The following is a 17867-nucleotide window of genomic DNA, read 5'->3' on the forward strand; positions in this document are numbered from 1 at the left end:
TGCTCAAATGACCATATTTTCTTTATGTCCTTTGTGCTTATTCTATGAAAATATTTTGCAATTTAGCTGTTAATTGTGTTATCAAACTTGTTAATACTATTATATGTAAAAGTTGAAAAATTCCCATTTATTGGGTACTCTGAAATCTTTCAAAATCAAAATACCTCTCAGATCATTTGGTGAATATAGCATTATTAGAATTGTTAACCATGTTACAGTCATGAAAGTACGAAAAAATGATACTTTCACAGTTTCTTGAAAAACAGGTTGCTAATTGTGCCACCAAATTTGTCAATTATGTTATCACCGTTGAAAAATTCTCAATTTATAAGGTATTAAAAAATCTCACAAAGTCAAAATACCTTCCTGATCACACAATGAATGATGTTATTAGAGTTGTTAATATATTTACAATAGTAGTTAACTGGGTTACTAAAGTTAGATATTACTTGCTTTATGCAAGTTATGACAGAATTTGTTTTAATAGTAGACATCAATGGTATAACTAAGTTCATAGATGATTTTTTGGCCTTGACTTGCACATCACAAAGTTTTTGAGAGATTAGTGAGTGCATAATTGGGAATTTTTTAAACATCTATAATGTGGTTAACAAGTCATGTAACGGTATTAAGAAGTTCAGTAACATAATTAGCAACCTGTTTTCTAGGAAATTGTGAAAGTGGGATTTATCCAACTTTAATAATATAGTTAATAACTTTTGCAACAATATCAACGGTTCTAATAAAGCTATTCATTCCGTGATATGAGAAATATTTTGCCTTGAAAAGATTTCTAGGAGCCTAATAAATTAAAATTTTTTAATTTCTGTAGTATGATTGACAAGTCATATAATGGTATTAACAAGTTTGGTAATACAATTAACAGCCTATTTTTAATGTAGTTTCATAGAATAAGCACAAATGACATAAGAGCAATATAGTCATTATTGCAAATTTCAAAATTTCTATTTGACCATGTGCGACTAAAATGAAATTTCGCTTATTCATATTACTATTTAGGATTTTGAAAATTAAAGTATCATTTTATTGTCATTTTTCCAAGATCTTTTCTTCCAACATGACACTAAATCAAAGGATCCATATTAGGTCCGAATATACTCAATTAATGAGATTTTAATAACATATTGATTGAAATTGGAATATATTAAATTAAATGGAAAACATTATAAATAAATGAAATTTCAATTGGAGGCTCAAATGAAAAAATTAATAATTAATTTTAAATTTGAATAGTATTTTAATTGAGATTAGAATATATTGCATTAAATGTGGAGCATCATAATTAAATAGTATGTCAATTAGAGGCTTAAATAGAGAAATAAATAAATAATTTTAAATTTTTATCTATTCCTTCTAAATTCTGCATCTCTAATTCAAACTCTATTTAAATGAATAAAAAAATCATATTCCTATAAAAAGTAAATATTGAGCTACAGTAAATAATACAATTTATTAGAATTTTAAATCTAATCTGTGTATCGAATGGGGGAAATTTCTAGTTCATTATATACAATTGAACAATCCCATTCAGGGAAAAGGAAGTATGAGCTTAAAAGTGCACAAAACTCGTTTCAGATTCAATATATAAGACTAATATAGAGGAACAATTACAATGAACATTGTCAACTAACCAATCCCTAGAAACACAACAACCAATTTGAAATCTGCAACTACAAAGCTTTAGGCAATAAACAAAGGACCATCCTACGAACTATAACAACAAATAAACATAGGGCAACAGATGGAAGTAAAACATGAAATATAGGACCAACTTGAACCACAAAATCAAACACGAAAGGTGAAATGAAGCACGAATGAGAACAATCCAACCCCGCCCATTGAGACACAACAAACGAAAAAAAATTAAAAGTTTAGGCAACCCAGGAACCACACCTACAAATATGCAACAAAAAAAAAACAGTGAATTGGTGATGGAATTTAGCAACAGGCCTTGTAGATTACATTGTAAAAAAGGTCGCCACTGATATTAATGATGAAATTTCCTCACTAAACTAACAAGTGACAGAATTTCATCGTTAATTTGCTGTTTTTAGGTATAAATGAGGGTGTACACTCAGAAGTTGAAGAACAAGTGAGAATTGTACTGGATTTTCAAAGTCAAGGCCTCTCTTACTTTGAAATTTGGAGTTGCAGTACATGAAAAAGAAATGAAACACAGTTGGGGTTCCTGAAATAAAAACCTATCTACGTTGATTTCTCATTAAACCGACGTTGTTCCCATTATTTATGTCAGCTTCAATTAGCATCGATGTAGATTTTTAAGCATTTTTTGAAAAATTAAATTATTAAGTTTCTACATCATTTTCATTAGAAACCGGTTCTTAATATAAAAGCTCGTTTAACTTTTATTTTGATCCTAAATATAAGATCCTAATCTACTTTGTCTTTTATATTTATTCATTTTTTTTCAAAGTAATCCTTATAATAATGGTAGTTCTAGCCAAGATACTTGATTAGTAAGGATATTTTAGGAAAGACAATACATATTTATTACAAATAACTAACTTAACTAACTTCCTTAATCTATTCAAATTAGTCAACTAACTCTTATACTCTTCCGGTCCTTAATATATGACCCAATTCTTGAGTTGGTTTTGGTCCTAAATATAAGACACATTTCTCATATTTATCAGTTTTCTCTAAATTACCCCATAGATACTCCCTCAACCATAATCAAGTAGAAGAATGAGAGGGAGTATTAAGAAAGATGATTATGGTATTTTAGGAAAAATGTATCACTTTTTATAATTAACTAACTTACCTAACTTACTTAATCTAATCAAATTAGTTAAATGGGTCTTATATTAAGGATTAGAGGAGTATTAAGGACCAGAAGTAGTAAAATGGAAGATAGTTGCATACAAGGGCCTACTATGCATACCTACCCTAATATGCAATTACCTTCCCTTATATGAAATTACCTTCCATTTATGTGAAAATGGCTATGCAATTGGTCTTCCATAATATGCAATTATTTACCCTATTGTACAAGTAACCTACCTTCCATATAATGTGCAAGTAGCCTTCCCTAATTATGCAATTACCTTCCCTAATATACAATATGAACCAATATGCAAATTACCTTCCAATATGAAATTAGCTTTCTTACTGTGCAAGTGATCTTTCCTAATATGCGATTACCTACTTCAATGTGCAAGTAGCCTTATCTAGTACTATCTCCGGTCTTTAATATAAGATCTTATTTGACTTTTATTTTGATCCTAAATATAAGACTCCAATTCACTTTGTCTCTCATATTTATGTATTTTTTTTTCAATGTAGTCCTTCTAATAATGGTAGTTCTAGCCAATACACTTGATTAGTAAGGATATTTTAGGAAAGACAACACATATTTATTACAAATAACTAATTTAACTTCTTTCCTTAATCTCCTCAAATTAGTCAACTAACTCTTATAATTAGGACTGGAGGTAGTACTCAACTACTTTTCAAAATATGCAAGCAACCTTTCCTGGCATGCAATTATCTTTCGTAACATGCAATACATACTACTTTACAATTAGCTTTCTTACTGGGAATAGCGACATTCCCTAATATGTAATCGTCGTCTCTAAGAGCATATTATTCATTTCACATGTGCTCATTTATAAACCCTAAAGGACCTCAGACCATTGCCCAATTAATTTATCAATGAGAAATTTAGCGCCAATTTTTCCTTCAAAAATTAATATTAATAAATTAATTAAAAACCTTGGATGCGGCTTTAATTAATAATATACGCTTGTTAATGTATCCCAAAATGGGATTTGCATGTACAGCCCTTTTTGGTCCTCGACTTTGACAAATGGACCCCACGCTGGCCTGTGATCCTTGTCCCATTGAAGCCGCATGAGATGACCCGTTACGGCACAGGTGCCAGATTAGAAGATTGGGCTAATTTCTTAACACAATATAGTAAATTAAGATTTAAATTTTTATTAAAAAAGGTTTTCATATTTCGTACCTAATAATATCTTAAATAAGATTGTTTTTAAGAAAATAATATGTCTACGTAGATGGAAAAGAAAGACCTGTCATACGAGGTGTAGATCTTGTTCTTTCTTATTTTTGGAATTTAATATAATATTAATCTTATTGTACATTGTTTAATTTGGACAAATTAGTCTAATGCCTCGTTTGTTTTACAGAAAAGAGAATTTTAGAGGGTGATGTTAATATAAGATTTATGTAATATATACTACCTCCAATCCTTAATATAAGACATAGTTGACTCATTTGAGTATATTAAGAAAATTAGTTAATTTAGTTGTTAGTAATAAACATGTGTTATTTTTTCTAAAATATTCTTACTAATCAAGTACAATGGCTAGAATTACTACTATTATAAAGATTATCTTTAAAAAAATTAGATAAACACTAGAGACAAAGTAGTTAGATTAGAGTATTATATTTAGGATCAAAATAAAAGTCAAATGAGTTTTTATATTAAAAACTAGAGGTAGTATATGTTCTTTGTTTAATCACTTTTAAAGCTAGAATTTCGTTTATATATATAAAAAAATCTTTAGCCATATGAAAATTGAAATAATTGACAAATTTAGGAAAGCTTCTAATAAATATCTAAAATGCTTATTTTCATTTATTTTGTGAGGTACTTGTAACTTGTCAATTATGATTATTAATTTTTTCTAAAAAAATAAGGGAGTTTAAAGATATTTGGGGTTGTAAAAAAAATTTTTTTTGCCAATAGCCTTGTAATTTAATGATATAAAAATCCCTAGTATGTTTGCTTAAAGTTTTAAAAATAATCTTATCCAAATGATGTTTATCAAAATTGATCTTGAGAAAGCGTATAATAGATTAAGATGGTATTTTGTTAAATGATGTCTTGAAGATCTTCAAGTGCCTATTAAGCTCACCAAGGTTATCAATGGCTGCATTTCCTCACAACAAATAGTTTCTCACCCCCTGGTGACCTTAGATATAGGGAGACCCCTTATCTCCCTACCTCTTTGTTATATGCAAGGAGAAACTAGCACACATTATTCAGGTGTCTTCTAGCAGATGGGAGCCTATTAAATTAAAAATAGACCACCTATCTCTCACTTATTTTTTGCTAATGAAATTGTTGATTTTCCCAAAACAAACATGGAACAAGTTGAGGCTATCAAGAAGTGCTTCGGGCCAGAAAGTGAGAACAGGAAAAAGAGCTACAGCAAGTTACAGCAAACCAGAAGCAAAGATGGATCAGATAAAATTCGGTGGAAATCGAAAAAGAGCGGAAATTTTTCCATCAAATCAGCGTATAGAATGGTGAACGTACGGTAATGCCAATGGTTGTTCTGAGTTCAATTGGATGGCGATCTGGAAATCAAAAATCCCTCAGCTCCGCAAAACCTTTGCTTGGCTGTTGATGGCAACACGATCAGCTAGTTACAATTGAACCTAAATGCAAAAGGGAGCTACATGAAGATGGTGTCTGTACCTTTTGTGCTGACGTGATTGAGGACGAGCTGCATATGCTTAGGGACACTATCGGTGGGCAAAATCAATATGGTCAAGTATTAGAAGCCTGCATATTACTATGTCTAGTCCTACATATAAATACTATTTAGGTATTTAATTTAGTCCTAAATATAAGACTTCAATTTACTTTATCTCTTATTATTATCTATTTTATCCCAAGTAATCTCTATAGTGATTGCAAGAATTGTTTCAATACATATGATTAATAAGGATATTTTAGGGAAAAAAAGATATTTGTTTATTACAAAATAACTAAAATAATCTTACCCAAAAAAAATATAACTAAAATAATTCTCTCATGAATCTAGTTCTTATATTAAGGACCGGAGATGGTATGAGCTTTTTCATGACTCTATTTGGAGGACTGGAAAGGTGTCTTCATTATTACCTGCTGGCTAATCTGGAGAGAGCAAAACGAAAGGCTTCACTTTGCGAAAAACTCCCACCCAAGTACTATTCTAGCGAAGATTGTATGAAGAAGACGGCAAACAAACTCAGAGGCTGTGTGACTTGACAGTGGAAATCCAACAAGAAAACCTAAAGGTACCATTTAATACAAAATATTGAAAATAAAAAATAGAGATTAGAATTATAATTTTAAAAAAAATCATTAAAATAATATTTAGTGTGAGTAATTACTTGTTACATGGATTAGGCAAACCCATAGAGGTGGAATTAGAGAATACCACTTCTCTCATGATATTTCTCAATTCTACATACATGGGTTTGATTAATCTCCTTTTCTGCGAAAATGATGGTTTATTACTTTTAGGGAAAACCATATTGAAGGACCTATACTTTCTTTCAATTTTTAATTTGGTACCTATGTGTTTTTTTCCCTTTAATTAAACATTTAATTTTATTTTTTAGCAACATTAGCTCTTATAACTTTGTTCTATTGATATTTTTAGTCTCTACATAAGGATTAATGATGTTAATAGAGCAAAATTAAAGATTTAGTTAAGAACAAAAAACACATAGGTACCAAATTGAAAATTGAAAAAAAGTATAAGTACCTCCAATATGGTTTTCCCTTACTTTTATTAATATCAACTAAGTGGTGCCCATAAGTAATTAGAAACTATACAAAAATTAGGATTTACATTTTTATCTAGTATTTGGACAAAATAAGTTATAGTATTAAACTATTAATTAATAATTATAAAATATCATTTATTTCCGACAATTTTTTAAAAGGATTTATTTATTCATTATTAATAAATTAAATCGTAAAGAATTTAAACTCTACACGTGTAACCAATTTTTCAAAGCAAATTAAAAACAGGCAAACTGTAACCCAAAAAATAATTAAAAAACAGCGAGTTAAATTACGAAGGAGTTTGGCGTCTTTAAAGACACTTAAAAAATAATTTCATGTAAGTAAAGATAAAATTTCTCTCACATGTAAAATTACTCCTACCCTCGTATGATTTGTAAGAGAAAAATAAAAACTGAGATATGGGCAAAGAAAAACTGATAACTTTGAGTTTTGGATTTATATAGGCTATCACAATTTTGCAAGCCCTTCTACATTTTAAGGAATATCTATTGCATCTATATATATCTAACAAAAGGAAGCCAGAATAGCGCAGGAACATTCTCCTTCTGTAATTTTATTTATATATATATAAAAGAAATAGGGATAGAAATATATTAGGTCTCTATCAAAAGCCTACAGCCTAACCTACTTGAAGTTTAACTTAACTTATTTTTTATAAGAAATAGGGATAGAAACATATCAGGTCTCTATCAGAAGTCTATAGCCTAACCTACTTAAAGTTTAATTTAACTTATTTAGTAAATAAGCTTATATTTAGGCGTATTTTTAGGCTCATTTAGACAAACAAGCCAAACCTATTTTCATAAGATCTAGCCTGTAAATCTACAATCCGAGCCTATGTAGTTTTTTCTTTTTAATTTGCACTATTATATATAACATAATCTAAATTAATTTTATAAATTATTTATAAAATTACTAACTCTGGCTTGAATTTCACATCACAACATTTATGCATAAGATCAACTCATTCATTCACACGTCATTCACTTACATCTCATTTTTATTACTCAGTGCTAGCTTGCCTCCTCTCCTTGATATGCGTTGTTCACTGGAGCATAACAATTGTTATAACTTTATTTTAGTGATGATAGTTTATGCACGAAAACCAGAAGAAATAAAATTCAATTTTACATTCCACCTATTGTATCTAGTTGATTTTAGAAAATATATCTTGTTATTCAACAGATGATTGATTTTTCTTACTCGTACTTACTTAGACAACTATTATCACTATGTATTATGTTTCTAAATAGGTTTAAAAGATTATATATGAAGTTAAAAACATATAATTTTAAGCATATATGAAGGCATACATCTCGAATATCCCTTTAAAAGGCCTCAAGCTTTTTGAAGGCTCAAATTTAGACCTAAAAAAAAAAGTCGACGTACAAGGTTATGCTTTAGATATCTATTGTAGCTTTAAGCTTACTTAACAAAAGCCTAACCTAACCAATTTTCGCCCATAATAAGAAACAACTAACCAAATTATGTTGATCCAAAAGTGAAAAAAAAAAAAAATTTATTTTCTCAAAACATCTTTATTTATGAAGAACAAGTGGAAAAAGAAAATGGGAGAGAATGAGTGAGGGAAAAAAACAGAGACAGACATGTAATTAATTAAAAGTAAAAAAAATAATGTCTTTTTAAAGAAATGTTTCTTATACGGAGAAAGTAAAAATTCACACATCATTCTTGCAGGGATCGAAATAGTTCCGATAGAACCTGATGGCCTCCAAACATCCACTAAGACAGCAAACCCAGACAAGTTTAATTGTTCCAAACAAAACTCTTGTCAATAGAATTATTGTCAAGGAATCTGTCGGGCAATTGTAAAATCATGACTTTACCATATTTGATCAAGACTCAGTACTTTTTTTTGAGAAAAAAACAAATCCTTCAAAGTTCTAACCCGGTGAACTTGCAAACATCCTCTTAATAAATAATTGTCCAGCTGTAGACTAATAAACAAAAGCTCGTAAAAAATAAAAAGTTAAATAACATCTAGCATGTTGAAATATTTTCTTGGGTACATCCAACACCATACAGTATTTTGTGGTGTACTCAGCATCCTAAAATAACTTTTTAAGTGTGTCCAGAACCATGAAGTATTTTTTTGTGTATTCAGCATCTCAAAGTATTTTTTTTCAAATGCGTCCAGCATGCAAAAGTGGTTTTTGGTGTATCCAATACTAGGGCCAAAAAAATACGTCATACCTAAAACATACTATGAAAATACTTTGAGATGCTAGTTGCACCTTGACCTTCAAATAAATTTCTTGCAAGGCTACATTGAAAAGAAACTGCTTGCCACATGCATCCCAATGAGAAACAGAATCCCTTCCAAACAGTTAGCAGGGGATCCAGATTTTATCAAAGCAAACTCGTATAAGATGCCACATACTGTTACAAATTCCAGCAACTGAAATTCAAAACAGATTTGAACCTCACAAAATCGTAACCACAATCTACCCTGTGATAAGAGATCAGCATATTTCAAAGAGACAACCCAACTGGACAAATTCCTCAAGGGATCACAGGCTTGTTATCAAAGGCTTCTCTTGCTTCCACTAAGTCAGGACGATATCTCTTGGAAAGAATTTCTACTTGCTCAGAAAATGACTTGTTCCCATGCTCCCCAATATGCTGGACCATTTGATTCCATCGTTTTCTACATACATCACCAGACCTATGCTCAAGCAAATAATCCCACTCCACCTCCTCCATGCAGCAGGCATCCAATGTATATAAAGCATTGAGCAGGCGATAGTCATCAGTATCAGCCCATTCACCTTCAGCGACAAGAGGAGATGTTAATTTTTCATACCACTTCATACAGCAAAGTTGACTGGTTCTAGTTGCCACCTTATCACCAATTGCCTCCCAGCATATATTGTCCCGTAACATACCATGTTTTTGTTTTCTTTTGTCCTCTAAAGCCCTCAGACATAGATCAGCATTTACTAAATCAAATAATTTTTGATACTCCTCTTGTGACCAATTTCCTCTATTGATATTTCCCAATTTTATCCTACGCCATGCATCCTTTACATGAAACCGATGTTTCCCCATTGCGTCAGCCAACATTTTCCAGTTAGATCCATGCTTTTTATGGAAATTTCGTACGATTTCTAACTCTTCAGGAGTCCATTTACGAGAGTCATCCCTTTCAAACAAAATATGACCACGATGATATACGCTTTCTAGAGGCCGGTGAGGTAAAGCTGATGCAATTTCCTTCCAACAACCTCTAATCTTAGGATAAGATGAGCAATGGAGAATCATGTCCACCCCTTGATCACGATCACCCAACCCATGAGAATATATATAGTTGTAAATAGCCTCTATAATCTTCTCATCTTCCTCTGGTGTAAACCTTTTCCCTTGTACTAAGTGATCATTGAAAACCTCCACTTGTTCAGAAAACTTAACTCGCTTATCTTTCTTGCTTTTCTTCTTCTTTTTCATTTTTTTCTTCTTCTTTCCTTGATCGTCACCTTTGGTAAAACTAGCATGTTCAGCAGCATCCCCCACATTGTGTTTTGCTACATCGGGATCACCTTCATCACTTTCAGCTAAAGCTTGATCAGAAAACTTAACCCGTTTATCTTCCTTGCTCTTCTTATTCTTTTTCATTTTCTTCTTCTTCTCATCTTGATCACCACCTTTGATAAAACTAGCATGTTCAACGGCATCCCCCATATTGTGTTTTGCCAAATTGGGATCACCTTCATCACTTTCAGCTAAAGCTTGATCAGAAAACTTAACTTTATCTTCCTTGCTCTTCTTCTTTTTCATTTTCTTCTTCTTCTTCTCGCCTTGATCATCACCTTTGGTAAAACTGGCATGCTCAACAGCATCCCCCATATTGCTTTTCTCTAAATTGGGATCACCTTCATCACTTTCAGCTAAAGCTTGATCACCACCATTGCTTTTGAATTCATCATCTTCTGTTCTTTTGCTTTTGCTGGTTAGTTTCTTCTTCTCCTTTAACTTCTTCTTAATCTTCTTCCCTTGATCATCATTGTTCATGACAACAGAATCTGTATTAGCATCTATCGTCTTGGCTCCAGCTAAGGATGATCCAGCTTCATTGCTTTTCAACCCAATAGCCTCTGTTCCATTGTTTTCACCTCTCAATTTCAAAGCAAAAACTTCTTGCATTTCAGGGATGGAATCATTGCAATGTTTTCTTTTCTTTGTTTTCCTTTCTTGCTTGTCATCTAAGAACTGCATTTCATTATCACGATCAATGATACCATTGATTATTTCATCATTATCTTTTCCCTTCTTCCGTTTCTTCCTGTTACCTTTACTGTTCTCTTCTGTAATTCTCATAAATGTGGCATCCCCTGCACTTGAACAATTTCGTCCCCTACCAGCTATACCTGCACAATTTTCCTCAACAACTTTGATCAAATTCAACACTTCATCAGTTCTGCATTTGCTCTTTTCATCCTTATGCTTCTGCTTATTTTCTATATCCGTTCCACCTTAAGAATATGTCCCAGATCCTCTTCATCATTTGCTTGCACATCCATAGAGACCTTGCTCCTGTTAAACTTGGATCTTTTCTTTCCAACTCTCTCATCCATTGGATTGGTATTATTAATGAACCTAATAGATGTTACAACACAATGGGAGGCTGAAAACACCAAGAAAAATTGGAGCTAAAGTAAGTTACAGTATCAACAAAGGAGATTATAGCTACAGGTTAGCCACTTAAACTCAAATTCCAGCCTCATGAATTATGATTGTCACAAGATATGCAGTCATGGATCAAACAGATAAAAGATTTTGGACGGGGAATTGACTAGTCCAATGGATTAGGAAATCAAACGAGAAACTCGCCCAAGCAAAACATGCCGTCCACACAAGACAGAGTAAAAGAAAAGGGAAAAATACAATTTCTTAGCAATTTAGTACTGAAATTGCTTAGGACAGCATGACAAAGAAGAAACCACGGCGTTAGTGAGAGTCAGGTTCTTTGATCACGATAATGAAATGCAGTTATTTACTCACCCGGTAATCCCAACAGCTACACTCTAGACTATTCAATAGCCTTCAAACATGATTCAACCTTAATCCCCCAACATACAAATAACATCACTGTCATTTAAATTGTAATCTTGTAGAAATTTATAATATATATATAAAAAAACCCCTTTTTCCATAACTTAAACCCCACGCAACAATGTTGAATTTCATGAATCACTCAATACAGTAGTACTGATACCTCACATACCTATACAAATATATGCATGTATAATTATATAGCCATCCAAAATTCTATGTTCACAAGAAGTTTAGAAACAAGAAAGAATTTCTTTTGCTTACATATGCATGTAAAAGATATGCCCGGAGTTTAATTCAGAATGCATAAAACCACAACACACACACATAAGCATCATAGGTAATCTTCCAAGTCTCAAAATGGAAACTCCTTACCTCTAATACCATCTACAAACTCATCCCATCACACCATCAATTCCTTTTTCCTACCGAAATTAACGAACAGCTCAAACGTAACATTTAAAATCACTTAAACAACTCCCACAACCACAATTCATTGGTCCAATACTTCAGCACCACATACCATTCAGATATAAAAACCATTTAAAATTAATATCACCCACCAACAGCAACGAAAAGGACACAAAAACAGCCATACAAACAACTTTTAAACAAACTAATATGCAAAACTCAAAGCTTTCAACAGCAACCCAGGCATCTAGCAACCCACGAACAATATGGTAATCATAAAACTCGAGGAGAGAGGAGCCTAAGCATACCCACACTCACACGCCCTCAGTAGCACAGAGAAGGAGGAAGACTTCGCAAGATCAGCAAAACCCAAGCTTCAATCACACACCACAACCTCAGCAAGCGAAGAAGGATCAACCTTGAATCGCTAACTTCCCAAATATATAGATGAAGGAAGAAGAGAGTAGAACAGCGGACAGGGAAGGAGAAAAAGACAGCAACTCGAATCCTTGAGGGAAACGAAAGAAAGAAGGAAGGCGGACGGACGGACGACACACGACCACCCGCGACGGCAGCCTGGACGTTGAATGACGATGAGGAGAGCAATGAAGTAGGGTTTCAAGCTTCAGAGGTTCCCAACGTCTCGACGCTCTCCTCGCTCCTCCCTTTCGCGGAATTACCTGAAGCCGAGGTTTTTTTTTTAGGTGGTGTTTGAATAAGTGAAAAAATGATTTTCAAAGGCTTTCTGTTTCTGTATATTTATTCCATGTAAAAGTATTTTTAAAATTGGTTAAAGAATACTGTTGATCCTTTAACTTTATATAAAATTTTATTTCAGTTCTTTAAATTTAGAAAGTATATTTTTAGTTCTTTAATTTTAACACCGTTTAACTCTCTTAACGGAAAATACTAAGTAAGCAAATTTAATTACTGAATGTGTATTGTTGACAAAGCATATGTAAAATTTTAATTTTTTTCTGCCACAAAAATTTTAATTTTTTTAATTTAATATTTTACATTAAAAAATTAAAATAAACCTGTGTAGTGAAATGCTTCCTCTTCTTCTCTTTCAACTATGGCCTCTCTACCTCTCCAACCCACATCTATTATCACTGCACTAAAGGTACATACCCTATTCTTCAATATTTCCTTCACCTAGAGCAGCTAACTAGAGAATATTGTTGATGATTCATTGATTTGGTTTGGTTTTTTCATCGACTGGGCAAATTTGAAGTAGCAAGCAGAATGATGAACCACCAACAAAACCAAAGTGGAGAGAGGTTAGTGAGCCCACAAAACCAGAACGACAAAGCACTGAAACTGAAAGATTTTTTGGGGTACTTCGATAGCCAAAGGGAGACATAAAATTCGTTGTTGCGCCGTTAACCGGCAAGGAGGCAGCGACTCTAACAACTTTGGCGATGTTAGTAATCACTGGGTTTCAGTAAAAATGAGGGGGGAAACTCGTAATGCAAATCGTATTGCATCAAGGATGAATGCAAAAAAATTCACTTGTACTGTAACATATTGGGGAAAAAAAAAGAGATTCACCAATTTGTAGAGGAGGAGAGTTGTTGATTTCGTAAAAAATATCTGCACAGAGAGAGAGATGATAGGGTTGTCAACATTGAAAATTTAGACAAATGAAAGTTTTGATGTTGATGACGGTTTCTTTAAGTTTTTAATTATTTTTCAATTTACATATCTTTTAAATTAAAGATTAATATGTCATTATTTAATTGTTGAGTTAGCACTTAAATTTGCTGAGTTGGCATTTTCTGTTAGCAATATTAACAGTGTTAAAGTTAAAGGACCAAAAATGCAGTTTTTAAACTTAAAGGACTAAAATGAAACCTCATGTAAAGCACTTAAAAATGCAGTTTTTAAACTTAGAGTTAGTAACATTATTCAAAGGCTTTATGTTTCTGTATATTTATTCCGTATAATGTAAAAGTATTTTTAAAATTATAGCTTTGTTTTCACCAAATACCATCTTAATCTAATTATAATCCACTTATAGATATTATGTTGCTAATAGCTGTTCTCTTTTTTTCCTCGGTTTTTGTTTGGCAAGCTTTTTGATCGGATCTTTAATTTAAATATTATCTTAAAAAAATTCATAATTTATTTGAGAAAGATTTGAACGTTTTAATAATTTTAATTTCTAAGATTTGATAAGTTTTATAGTATAAATCCTCTTATGCATTTTCTATTTTTTTAATAATGGCATTTTAGTAATTTCATACGCTTCTTGGATAAAGGTCAAAAAAAGAGAGGAATAGTTGGAGAAGTAAGTTTTTCTTGTTGTAAATAAAGAAGAAGAACAAAGAAGAAAGAATATCAATAAGAGAGAGTATTTCTCTTTCTATTCAATAGGGTACTGAATACATTGTATATGGCCTCTATTTATAGGCACGGCTTTACATCTTTGATAGAATCTACAGATATAAAGATAATTGCAGATAATGGGGATAATGGGAGTTACTGAAGATATTGGGAGATAAGGGAGATAATGATAGATACATGGACATCCATAAAGATATTATATTCATAACACTCCCCCTTGGATGTCCATAACTAAATATGTGCCTCGTTAAAAAACTTCTACTAAGAAAACCCTGTGGGACAAAACCTAGTAGAAGAAAAAGAGTGCAACATTTATTGATATATATTTCATAGTGCTGCCTCGTTAAAAACCTTGCCAGGAAAACCCAATGGGAAAAACCATAGACAAGGAAAAAAGAGTACAGCATACATTTACTCCCCCTCTTGACAATGTCAGTTGATATCTCTGAGTCTACGAAGTCCAATGTCATGAACAAGTCTCTCGAACGTGGTGGCTGGAAGTGATTTGGTGAATAGGTCTGCTAAATTTTCGCTGGAACGAATTTGTTGGATATTGACTTCACCATCCTTTTGAAGATCACGAGTGAAGAAGAATTTTGGGGAGATATGCTTTGTTCTGTCTCCTTTGATATACCCTTCTTTTAGTTGGGTAATACATGCAGTATTATCTTCGTACAGTATTGTTGGGATCATTTTACCAGAAGACAAGCCACAAGTAGTTCGTATGTGATGTATTAAGGACCTTAACCATACACATTCTCGACTTGTTTCATGCATTGCTAGAATCTCCGCATGGTTAGATGATGTGGCTGATATAGTTTGTTTCATAGATCGCCATGAAATGGCTGTACCGCCACATGTGAATACATAGCCAGTTTGTGATTTACCAACATGTGGGTCAGACTGAAATCCAGCATCTGCATAGCCAACAAGATCGGTCTTGGATGCATTCGAATAAAATAATCCCATATCCATTGTACCCTTAAGATAACGAAGGATATGTTTAACTCCATTCCAATGCCTTCGTGTTGGTGAAGAACTATATCTTGCTAGTAAGTTGACTGCAAATGATATCTCAGGTCGTGTATGATTAGCAAGATACATTAGTGCTCCAATTGCACTAAGATATGGTACTTCTGGACCAAGTAGCTCTTCATCACCTTTCTGGAACATGCATTACATGAGAAAACATTGGATTGTGGTATTTGTTGACTTTTCAATGAATGTCCACATGAATTCTCAATTATTTTTCGCATCATAATTGTCCCGGGATGGCCTAACCGGTCATGCCAAACATTAAATTTGTTATCATTTACAAACTTCTGGTTTATAATGATGTGTACTTCAATTGTACTAATAATTGTATAGTACAAGCCAGAAGAAAATGCAGGCAATCTTTCTAGTGTGCATTTTTTACCTGAGGTTGACTTTGTAATAGCAAGATATTCTTGATTTTCCTCAATTGTTGTTTCGATATGGTATCCATTCTTGCGGATATCCTTAAAACTCAACAAATTTCTTTTAGACTTAGTTGAGTAAAATGCACTATCAATGTATAATATTGTTCCTCCAGGTAACAATATATTGGCTCTTCCGGAGCCTTCAATCAGTTTTGCACTTCCAGATATAGTCTGAACGTTGGCTTCTTGCATTACCAAAGAAGAGAAATACTTTTTATTTCTAAGTATTGTATGAGTTGTTGCACTGTCAACAAGACATAAATCTTCATGATTGACGTCAATAGGAGCCATTCTTCGTTACAAGGAACATAGTCAAGAGAGGGAGGAAGAAACAAAATTAATAAAAGGAAAATACTCGTAATTTTATTAATTTGGAAAGATAACAACATTGAAAGTAGAAACTTTATAAAAGAAGATGAAAAAGAAGGAAAAAAAAATCATAGAAATTTAACTTCACTAAAACAATTTATTGTTGAACATTCCCATCACCAATCAGGTGATCAATCTTTCCATTAGGATCAGCAAAGAAATCAGCAATATCCAAATGAGTGACATCCATGTTGCCATAATCAGAATCGCCCTCTTCATCAACAAAATTGGTTTCTACCCTTGGCATTTTGCCGTTGCCTTTACTTTTATTTTTAAGCGATTCTTGATAAAGGTCAACCAAATGTTTCGGTGTACGACAAGTACGTGACCAATGACCATTCCCACCACAACGATAACACGAGTCTTCAGAGTGGTTATTACTTCCACTAGTTTTTCTCTTGCGATTCTCATCATTCTTTGTCCTCTTTGAATAGGAATTTGAACCACCTCGATTATGACCACGACCACGTCCACGGTCAATGCGACGGCCTCGTGCACGTCCATGTCCTCGTCCACGACCACGTGTTGGTTCATTTACTACTACATTCGCTTCGGGGAATGGAGTGGAGCCGGTTGGACGGGATTCATGATTTTTCATTAGAAGCTCATTATTTTGCTCAGCTACAAGAAGGCAAGAAATAAGTTCAGAATACTTTTTGAAGCCTTTTTCACGGTATTGCTGCTGCAGGAGCACATTGGATGCATGAAATGTGGAGAATGTTTTCTCCAACATGTCTTCATCAGTGACTTTTTCTCCACATAATTTCAGTTGAGAACTGATTCTAAATATCGCAGAATTATACTCACTAACAGATTTAAAATCTTGTAGACGCAAGTGCATCCATTCATAACGAGCTTTTGGGAGAATGACAGTTTTCTGGTGGTCATACCTTTCTTTCAAATTGTTCCAAAGTACGAGTGGGTCTTTAATGGTCAAATATTCCATTTTTAGTCATTCATGTAAATGATGGCGTAAAAAGATCATAGCTTTAGCCTTTTCTTGACTAGATGCCTTATTTTCTGCCTTAATTGTGTCTCCCAGACCATTGGCATTTAGGTGAATTTCCGCATCTAGTACCCAAGATAAGTAATTCTTCCCAATAATGTCAAGAGCCACAAACTCAAGTTTTGTAAGGTTTGACATGATGGCACTACCACAAAAGAATATAATATTAAAAAAAATTGTCATGTATGGAAATTACATTGCTCTTCGTTAATGAGAAGAAAATAAAAGAAAAAAAATTATAAATTACCAAAAGAAAACAAATGAAGAGAAAATTTGAATGACTTCTGGTCATGAGTTAAAAATTATATGGCTTCTAGCCATATGTTAGAAAATTAAAATTATGGCTTCTGGCCATAAGGAAGAAAACAAAGTTTTATAGCTTCTGACCATAAAGTATAAAATAAAGTTTTTATGACTTCTGGCTATAAGAAAGAATAACAAAGTTTTATGGCTTCTAGCCATAAGAAAGGATAATAAAGTTTTATGGCTTCTGGTCATAAGAAAAGATAATAAAGTTTTATGGCTTCTGGCCATAAAGTAGAAAACAAAGTTTTATGGCTTCTGGCCATAAGAAGCAAAACAAAATTTTATGGCTTCTGGCCATAAGAAAGAATAA

At 32.7% G+C, this 17867-nt stretch overlaps 2 protein-coding genes across 3 annotated transcripts; both read right to left on the bottom strand.

Moving 5' to 3' along the window:
- Positions 1-8854: 8854 nt before the first annotated feature.
- On the bottom strand, positions 8855-12432 carry LOC114753237 (cyclin-D-binding Myb-like transcription factor 1). Of its 2 annotated transcripts, none has more exons than XM_028941901.1 (2): positions 12379-12432; positions 8855-11231 (listed from the first exon to the last, which is right to left on the bottom strand). In XM_028941901.1, exon 2 carries the CDS (start codon positions 10922-10924, stop codon positions 9113-9115), a length of 1812 nt encoding a protein of 603 aa, XP_028797734.1. In that variant the 5' UTR covers positions 10925-11231; positions 12379-12432; the 3' UTR covers positions 8855-9112. The 2 variants fall into 2 exon arrangements, with proteins under 2 accessions (XP_028797734.1, XP_028797735.1); XM_028941902.1 differs by having other exon boundaries at positions 12383-12404.
- Positions 12433-16342: 3910 nt separating this feature from the next.
- LOC114753234 (uncharacterized) lies at positions 16343-17191 on the bottom strand. Its single transcript, XM_028941898.1, has one exon. It carries the CDS (start codon positions 17189-17191, stop codon positions 16343-16345), a length of 849 nt encoding a protein of 282 aa, XP_028797731.1.
- Positions 17192-17867: the final 676 nt, after the last annotated feature.

This window comes from Neltuma alba, unplaced genomic scaffold (genome assembly GCF_004799145.2).
Source record: "Neltuma alba isolate B1F8T4 unplaced genomic scaffold, ASM479914v2 tig00007803_pilon, whole genome shotgun sequence".
NCBI classification, from domain to species: domain Eukaryota; kingdom Viridiplantae; phylum Streptophyta; class Magnoliopsida; order Fabales; family Fabaceae; genus Neltuma; species Neltuma alba.

Coding starts and splice junctions, on each gene's coding strand:
- LOC114753234 (XM_028941898.1), bottom strand. CDS start 17,191: ATGGAATATTTGACCATTAAAGACCCACTCGTACTTTGGAACAATTTG.
- LOC114753237 (XM_028941901.1), bottom strand. CDS start 10,924: ATGAGAATTACAGAAGAGAACAGTAAAGGTAACAGGAAGAAACGGAAG.